At 38.1% G+C, this 9,870-nt stretch overlaps 1 protein-coding gene across 2 annotated transcripts in view; it reads right to left on the bottom strand.

Moving 5' to 3' along the window:
• Nucleotides 1-1,007: 1,007 nt before the first annotated feature.
• Nucleotides 1,008-9,870, bottom strand: part of NAMPT (nicotinamide phosphoribosyltransferase) — a 48,188-nt gene continuing 39,325 nt past the window's right edge. For both annotated transcript variants that reach the window (XM_067564465.1, XM_067564466.1), the window contains exons 9-11: nt 9,578-9,718; nt 9,292-9,426; nt 1,008-3,894 (exon numbers count right to left, since the gene is read on the bottom strand). In XM_067564465.1, the coding sequence (XP_067420566.1) occupies nt 3,781-3,894; nt 9,292-9,426; nt 9,578-9,718 (390 nt within the window). In that variant the 3' untranslated portion in view covers nt 1,008-3,780. The remainder of the gene's footprint in view (nt 3,895-9,291; nt 9,427-9,577; nt 9,719-9,870) is intronic.

Raw genomic sequence — 9,870 nt, 5'->3', positions numbered from 1 at the left:
ATTCTCAGAAGATTGAAAAGTCTAGCCATAAACAAGCCCAGAGAAGTCACTATGATCAGGACTGTCCTTGTGCAAAATTCTGTACAGCCTCATTAAGAGAGCTTGTATTCATGGGGCATGTTGTTCTTTAAGCTTCTGCAGGTAGGACAGATTGATACCAAAATGGCATTTTCTTCCATTTTTATGAAAAGTTATGCTTATGCATTTAATTTTTGGTCTGGCAATCATTTTGCCTCCCTCAGAATTTACATTACATTTTTGATGAGGGTGGTTAATGTGCTTCTGAGCATTTTCAGTAGCTTTATTCTGAAACTGTCAAATCCCAAGGAGAGAGCATTCACTTGACTCCGAATTGTATGAAGTATAAAGGCTATAGCCCTTGGTTTTTATACCCAAGTGTCCTGGCAGCTGTACATCACAATCATGCAAGAGTGGTTCAGTTTCAAGCACATATAAAACCTATAAGTCAAATAAGGTGCTAGACCAGAGATTTGCCCATGTCTTGTAACAAACAAGGGATGCATGTAATCTGCCCTACCTCCCTCTAGAACTGTATTTTAAATCTAATATATAATGTAAAGCAGTGATACTCAGACCTCAGTGGTTGAGAAGCCGAATTAGTTATCAACATTACCCAAAAGAGCCACAGTATTGTGAATTCATTGTTTCATTTACTATATAATTATTCTCATAGTAAAATGACTGACCAAGTATTCTTTTATCCACTACAATTGGTTAATAATATAGTAAAAGCATCCTGACTGGTTAATAATTAAATCACAGAGTGTCTTTAATATGTGCTGCAAAAGGAGACACATTAAAGACAGACCACTTGCAGCTCACGGGCCTCAGAGTCACTGATGCAAACTGTTCCGTTTCTGTAGTTATCCTAGATAGTAGATCATCATGGAACCACAGTTTCACTCTGCCCTAACTTCTAGCAATAGGTGCACATGGAAGAAATCTGATGCACAACATCACAGGTTTAAAACAAAGTCAAATGGATATTAGTGTTTCACTACCAGAACTAAAACTTTATTTCCATTTTTATTACATATTTGTATTTGACGCTGAGTACATTAGCATTATTTTAACACAGGATTTAAGTGAAGAATAGTTATTCTCCACTAAACAATTTAAGGAGAATGTAAAACTAGAAACTTTTTAAACTTTACGTTTTGCATTTTGGCAAACAGAACAATAAATACTTTTCTATTTTCACCTCATATCTTCTAAGATGGATCTTGTTACAAAAAGATTTAGTATAAGTTTCATAGCCATGCATCTCAGGAAAAAATAGTCATATAAAATCCGTTTCTTATGCTAAATACTGGATACAAATAAATTATTTAGAGTATTAACACAAAACTTCCAACTCCTATATTTAAATACAAACACTGTACTATAATTACATGGGGATAATTAAAATATATCAGTGGCTACAAATCTAATTATTTAAAGCAAACCCAAACATGCTGTTTGCTTCTGTATGGAAGAATTAGGATATTGTAAGGTTCAAGCACTGTAGTAAGTTATATTTGACATCACTATCAACCCTTTGGTGCCTAGGATATCAATTGCCAAACAAAACACTTGGTGGCAAGAGTTGAGGATTGGCTAGCACCAGGTGGTTAAAGTGTTAATGTTTAAAAATGAATGACATGACTTTCTGAAAGTGACATGCACAGCTGAGGGAATTCACAGGAAGTCCCAAATAAACTGAAATCTAGATACAATATCAAACAGTCACTTGTGTACTTCATGGTAGACCAAAAGAAAACAGTGCTTTCACAGCATATCCCCAGTTCTTAATTACAAAAATATCAGTTATGGGTAGTCAATAGTTATCAAAATCTTTATTGGTACAGAATGAAAGCAGCTTTATTTTTTTAAACCATACATCATAAAATTCTCTAATACATATCATGTGGAGGAGTGAAAGTCTCTATGCTATTTAATGGTCATTAACCCTATCTCCGGAGATAAAATCTTCCCTGACCAAATATGAACAATATGGGTAACTGCAATAGAAGGCAGATCCAAGGTGTGAAAGGTCAGTGTTTATTATCTTATTAAAACTCTACTTTTTGAAATGATACATCACTGAAGTGTATAATTACATATAGTAAGATTGAAGACCTCTTTTTCTTTCTTTCTTTTTTTTTTTTTAAATAAGCAAAACAAACCATTGCGACTGGGCTTAAGCATTTTAACTGCAAATCCTGGAAACATTACAAGTTCTTTGATGTGGCCCTTTTTGGTGTGACAGTAAGAATAATAAAGTATGGCTTTTCAAACTTCCTTTAAAAAAAAATATGTTTTTTATTATCTCTTGTTTGTCTAAATAGTCTGAGCTCTTCTAAACCATTTGCCATGTAACATCGCTTTTCTAAAAAGGGAGGGATTCGTTTTCTCATAAGAACCACCCTACAGTACAGTCAAACAGTTGAAAACTTGCTATCGTTTGTCACACAAAATCATTGACAGTTTTGTTCTCCAGCAGGCATTCACACAAGCATATGCAGAGAGTGAATAAAATCAAGTGTGGTCGACTAAAAAGTACCTTTCATGCCTTTTGTTTTCATAATTACCCTCTGTATCATGTCCCCCCTGGGGGGAGTCGTGCAAAGAATCGTGGCTAGCATAATTATTAATCGTGGCTAGCATAATATTTATTAAAGTTGTTTAACAAAAAATAGTTAAACATATTTATACAATTTAACATCCAGTCTGATAAAAGGCAAATCAATGAAAAAAATACAAAAAGTAAAAAAAGTGCACTACCCAATCCAGTATTTCACTTTAAAGTCATGTCACTTACAATTTATGAAAAATAAACCCAACGTATAATTACTTTAAAATACATCGCTTCCATATTATCAGTATTTTACACGTATATTCTGTAGTGGAAGATGAGATCTCTTAAAAACTTTACTCTTAAAATATTGAGGTGCATATGCCAAGTGGACTACACTTGATAAGAGACAAGTTGCAGTAGAGAATTCTTTCAAATTTGGCATTCCATTTACATACCATACACTGCTAGCAAGGCCTATATATTTATAGTACCTAAAAATTCCAGCAAGAACAGTAATTTTCTTTAATGTAGAATGACTACTACAGATAACTACAAGGAACAGTGAGGTCTTAATTAGCTACAAGTCCTGATTTAACCTTCAAATGGTACAATGTCACAAGAAACTTTAAGGCCATTTTTATTTGCTGATTAATGGACAAAAGGCAATGATTTTTCCTCCAAAATATTTTTTTGAAAGTCTGTGCTCATAAAAATCATGAAAAGTTGTAAAGACTTAATTATTGAAACTTTAAATATATTTTACACAATCTTGTTTGTACAAAAATACAAGTTAAATATAAACAAAGTAATCATGATAATTTTATGCAAATCCATTTAGTGATATTCTGTTATATATAAAAAAGTTTCTTCATTCTGTCTCATTTGTGAAAAGATCCATACTAGATTGAATCGCTACTGGCAATGGGCTGTAAAAAGCACACTTTAGCATTAAATAGACTTTACATTGTAAGTACCATTTTCTAATTCCATCTTTTCTAAAGAATGGTGCAACCAAAAAAAAAAAAAAAAAAAAAGAAAGAAAAGAAAAGAAAAGAAAAGGAAAAAGAAAAAAGGCAGTATGTCCATAAACCAACAAATAATTTGGCTATAATGTATCATAAAACACAAACACATAGATCTGTACAATAAACTCGTTAGCTACGCGGTACATATTCATCACACAGACAGACATGGAATTAAACTTAATGAGGTGCCACTTCTAGTTCACTGTCCTTCAGTCCGGCATTTTTCCTTACTTCGTCAAATGAATAAGACTTCATTACCTTTCCATTCTTGAAGACTGTATGAAGGAGATCCTGTAACAGACACCACTTTGCTTCAATGAACATGAAATAAGATCTCTTCCAAGAAGAAATGCCAAAACACATGTATAATACTTATAGTTAGATGTAAACTTTTAGATGATCCTGCAAACACTTAGGTGCATGCTTAACTTTATATATGAGTAGTCCTGTAGACTTCAATGTGACTTACTGATGTGTAAAAATGAGTAGCCACATAAAGTGTTTGCAAGATAGGAGGCCTTAGCTGCTAAGAGACTAACTTCTGTGTTTCTATTTGTAACCGTAACATTCTAACGTCATTACAACATTATAAATATTTCAGCCATATTATGCATGCTTATAATATTTATAGTACAAAGAATTAGTATTAATAATCCCAAAATGAACTAAGACATCAACCTTTTGTGCCAGCCCACTGCTGAAAGCACATAAACTAAGAGTGAGGAAGATATTTTATACACTGTGCTAGAGCAATTAATAGGAAAAATGAAGCTCACTTGACCAAGACTGAGTGTAATTCTGATATTAGAACTAAGGGTGTGATCTGACACACTTCACTCAGGGCAAGAGACCAAAGCATTCTACCCCTCTAGAGTAGCTAGCAGAAAAAGTTGTTTGCAGCATCTTGCAGAAATCCTCTTTGGATATATCCTTGTGTTAAACAGAGCACCACCAAGAATACAAGCTGTAAGTTAGAAGTGTAAAAAAACCCAACTCTCTGTGTTAATGTGAACAAGTGTAACTGCCATCACATGGACCTGCAATTTTAGTCAACCACCCTGGAGAGCAGTGTGTTTATTTTGTATTCATCTTCCATTTAGTGACATTAATGGATAAGCCACTTCAACACAGTAGACAGCAAATCTTTCTTACTCACCCATTGTGCTTGCTAGAAATGGAGGACCATATTTTGCCTGATTTTGAACAGAGTAAAAGCTTTGGGGTTCCTGAATTCTGTTGTGATGAGGTTGTCCATGCCTACTTCTTAGATAACTCCTAGAAAACTAGATACATCCTGGATGGACATGCGTTATACTGTGGGGCTCAAATGTTACCAAAATACACCACTTCCTTTGTGGGCTGCAAATCTCGTGAAATTTCCAGTCCATATAAGCAGGACTGCCACTCTGCCAAGTAGAAGTGGAAGGACTAGGTGCAGAGAAGGCGCAAAAATACAAGGGGTAAAGGCTAGCAGGGCTTATATAGAAATTATAGATCTGTTTGAGGAAATCTAAAGACAAAAGTGATATAAAATTACTAGAAGCCAATACGTAGAGTGGTAAAAATTTCCTATAATACTGCAATATTCAAACATCTGTGTAGGTTTCCAAATGTTGCTACTGTCTATTGTTTTGCTCTATTGATGAAGACTCTTGTCTGTGCCTTCCTTGCTTGTGAATGGGCAAGTCTATATGACTGCACCTCTCTTCCACTTCAAGATACATTGGGCAGCGTCTATGACAAGCTGTTCTGCATTGAAGAGGTGTTATATAGTTGCCCCTATCCTAACGTGCATGTTAGTGTGCCCTGGAGAACAAAGATTCTAACAATCTGTGCATGAATACTACTTAGGAAATGTTCTGCATACAGCCGCTTCTTTATCTGGAGACAGTTAATTGATCCAAAAAGACCAAATGGTTGCATGACTTCTCCAATTTCCTCCCCCCTCTCCCTTTGCAAAAATCTGCACTGCCATCCATTGTTCTGTCCTGCCAGCTGCCATGTGCTCCTGACAATTCACACATTTGATCCCTTTACAATGGCCCCCACTCTTCCTACGCAGCTGCATGTGAGGGTTTTCTTTAGAATACGCTAACGGCCATTGTGATCACCTGCACCAAACATAAACATGTCTGGTAACTCGCGTCTTAACTGCTTCCTCAAAGAAGTAGGGTTAATATTGAGAAGAAAGTGGCCACTGGAGTGGCTGCAAAGACAGGAACAGTAACTCCCCCTCCAAGAAAAAGTCCTTTCCTCAGTAAGAAATCCAGATCCAATAATCTAATGTTTCTTTGCCGACCAAACACTGTGGCAATTAAGCCAGCCTTGGCTGCAGCTGGTAGTATAAACATCTTTCATCACCCCACTCTCCAATTTAAAACACTGCAACCAAATGTTTCCTCTTCCTCTCTTAGCACACATCACAGCTCCCTTTCCCTGCATATCCTTTCTATACCAATTCAGAAGCCCATTTTAAATGTCAAGGCACTGCAGAGCTCTCAGTAGTTGTTTCCTCCTGCACTCTACTCATATCCTATGCGCTCTGTCCAATCCTATTACCCACTCTTGACTTTGTATCTCCCCTCTTTGCTGAACCCTACATTTGAAACAGCTTTCCTTGCCCTGTGCACCAAGTCACCTCCTTTTTCTCTTTCCAATCTACAAGGCTTCCGCTACTGATCACATACCATTCTGACTCTTGCATGGAAATCTTGTTTAGTGTCTATCTGGCACATGATTTAAATCCTCATCAAGTATTATTGAAGGTAAGATTCTGTCATGGTATTTTTAGTAAAAGTCAAGGATAGATCATGGGTAATAAACAAAAATTCACAGAAGCCTGCGACCTGTCCCTGACTTTTACTAAAAATGCCCTGGACGAAGGGAGACAAACGAAGCACTGCTGGAGCTTGCAACTGCTCCAGCCTCCCCGCCACTGTTTCAGCCCCGGGGGAGGATGGGACGTGGGTGTGAGAGAGAGAGAGAATCCAACCCTGGCCTGCTGCTCCTGCTGGCTGGAGGTCAGCTGTTCAGTTGACCCATTGCTGGCCCAGAAATAGTTACGGAGGTCCCAGAAAAATCACAGAATCTGACAAAATCGTATCCTTAAGTATTATGTATACATGCAGTGCAATGAAATGGCTAGAAGTCATTAATGATCTGGAGGATGGAGTTGATTGCACCCTCAGCAAGTTTGCAGATGACAGAAGCTGGGGGGGAGTGGTGGATACACTGGAGGGAAGGGATAGGATGAAGAGTGACTTAGACAAATTGGAGGATGGAGCCAAAAAAATCTGATGAGGTTCAACAAGGACAAGTGCAGAGTCCTGCACTTCGGACAGAAGAAATCCAATGCACTGCTACAGACTGGGGACTGACTGGTTAGGCAGCAGTTCTGTAGAAAAGGACCTGGGGGTTACAGTGGACAAGAAACTGGATATGAGTCAGCAGTGTGCCCTTATTGCCAAGAAGGCTAACAGCATATTGGGCTGTATTAGTGGGAGCGCTGCCCGCAGACCAAGGGAAGTGATTATTCCCCTCTATTCAGCATTGGTGAGGCCACATTTGGAGTACTGTGTCCAGTTTTGGGCCCCCCATTACACAAAGGATGTGGACAAATTGGAGAGAGTCCAGCAGAGGGCAACTAAAAAGATTAGGGACTGAAGCACATGACTTATGAGGAAAGGCTGAGGGAACTAGGCTTGTTTAGTCTGCAGAAGACAAGAATGAGGGGGGATTTGATAGTGACCTTTAACTACCTGAAAAGGGATTCCAGGGAGGATGGAGCTAGGCTGTTCTCAATGGTAGTAGATGACAGAACAAGAAGCAATGGTCTCAAGTTTCAGTGAGTGAGATCTAGGTTGGATATTAGGAAAAAAATGTTCACTAGGAGGGTGGTGAAGCACTGGAATGGATTACCTAGGGAGGTGGTGGAATCTCCATTCTTAGAGGTTTTTAAAGTGTGGCTTGACAAAGCCCTGGCTGGGATGATTTAGTTGGGGTTGGTCCTGCTTTGAGCAGGGGTTGGACGAGATGACCTCCTGAGATGCCTTCCAACCCTAATTTTCTATGATTCTAAGTCGGGAGTGCTGGGTCTACTCTCTGCTTTGCCCTAGATTTAGCTCACCACGTCAGGCAAGTCATTTAATTTCTGCTTTCCTTCATCTGAAAAGTGGAGAAATAACTGGCAGAAGCACTGCAAGGCTAGTTTATAATTCCTTGTATGGAAGCTTGTCAGGGTGATATTTTCTTCAGCACTCAGTGCTGGCCTAACTCTCCTCACACTGAAATTAAAAGCAGTTTTACCTCATATTTCAATAGGAGCAGAACTAGGCCTACACTAAGTGTTTTCAAAAATTCAACCCTAAACCACAATTAGCATCATCATAATAAAGCACTATTTAACCAATAGCAAGTTAGGCAGTTCTCAGGTGTTACGTGGCATCTGCCAATTTCCTTGGTTATTCTGGGGCTAATAGGGGTGTGATGTGCTGGAAACAGAGGGAAATGTGGCTGTCTGAGTAACAGCCCTAAGCTCTTTGCTAAGGTGGGCCTTCCAACGTACCCCACTTCTCCCTATAGATGGATCCTGCCTCCTTCCCTCAACTTAGGCAAGAGGCAGGAAAGGAAAAGCAGATACTTGGGTGCTGACGTGGGAAGATAGGAAAGAGGGGGGAGGCACATGGAATTCTTGGCATGCTAGAGAAAGGGCTGGCGAGTCGGTGTGGGTGTACTGGGGATGGGATCATTTTGAAAATGGGAAGGTGAGAGGAGTCTATGTTGAGAATTGAAAACATCCCACCGACCCCTTTTGCCTCCAAAACATCTAGTAGGAGAGTGCTAATGTTCAGTGATTCAGATCAATTCACTGAGGAGGTCTGTGGTCATTCTAATGGTAAAATTGGTCACTGATATTCTACATACATCTTGAAGAGAACACACTGAATGTATTTTGTAGAGGAAATAGTTGAAATAACATGCATTTACGGAGATCTTCTGCGGCCTCCAGAGTACAGTGTCAAGGGAGTAATCAAAGTTTATAGCACAATTAAAGTTCTGAGTTTAAATTTTTAGATGACTAAAGCAGTTTTGAAGGGTTATGCTCACGGATACAGAATATAATGCCACCCAGCTGATATGGCATCGTAGACAGAAAGGAGCTAAAAATGGTGTGAGAATAGGACTAGAACAGCAGCTTGGTGTTTATGAAGAATATATCAGAAAACCTTAATTGTTTAAAAAGGAAATAAATCAGGACATGCTCTCTAGAGGGTGCTCCATCAGAATCTGGATTTTTGAAAGTCCATTTAAAAGACTCCAGTTGACAAATGCTATTTAAATATCTATTTTGCTTGCTGAAGGAGGATTACACAGATTGCACTGTAAGAGCATTCTATACTTCACAAATAGACTGTTCAGTTCTGGAAAAAGAAAGGCAATGTTTCCCTTTCCTTACCTCCAATTTCATCTGAAAAGAGTGTAAAACTAAGCAGTAACTACAATGCTGTTTATATTAAATTTGCTACAAATGGAGCTTCTGAGATTATTTGGTAGACATTATTGGTCGAATATAAAGACTGAAAACAAATCTCAATATCAAACTATCTAAGCTACTTCCTCTCAGTTTGGGTTAGCATTGAAAATAAAGTCATCTACTTCTGGTGAAGTGATAAGCCATAGAATACATACATGTCCATATTCTTCAAGATCCCCCTTGCCTTCCTCCAATGTAACAAAATCTCCATTAGATGTCTTATGTAAAGAGAGTCGACCTTTCTTTGACCTTTTGTTAGGATCAGCTACTGGATCCTTAAAGACATTCACCTGGAAATCAAAGTGAGAAGAAGTTAGTATAAGAGGAGATATTCAAATGAGTGCTCATGCACATCATGCAGATGGTGCTAATGTTGTTGAAATGTGAAGCAACATAACCTGTTCACGTGTGATAAAATGAATGACAAAATAGAGGACATACCCCAAGGCCATTGGTCACCACATAACTGCATTTGAAGGAACAATTCAAGAGATCCCTAGTTAATTTCTGCAGCAAAGCTCCACCAGATCCAAAGCCAACATTTTCAATACTCCATTTATTCTTCTTCATTCCCTCCACAATCTGATAACAAAAAGAAACCGTGATAAAGGAATGTATTTTAAGAGATGGGCTGATAAGTGCCATTTTCCATAATGTTTTATTGCATATTTTGAGAAGATACTCTTTTACAGACAGACAATTAAGCCAGCTAACATTTTGTTTCAAGAAGATAT

Source organism: Emydura macquarii, unplaced genomic scaffold (genome assembly GCF_026122565.2).
Source record: "Emydura macquarii macquarii isolate MOO-44397 ecotype Brisbane River unplaced genomic scaffold, CSIRO-AGI_Emac_v2 contig_2636, whole genome shotgun sequence".
Lineage (NCBI taxonomy): Eukaryota > Metazoa > Chordata > Testudines > Chelidae > Emydura > Emydura macquarii.
Note: the sequence above shows the minus strand (reverse complement) of the source record. Positions and strands in the feature narration are given on the sequence as shown.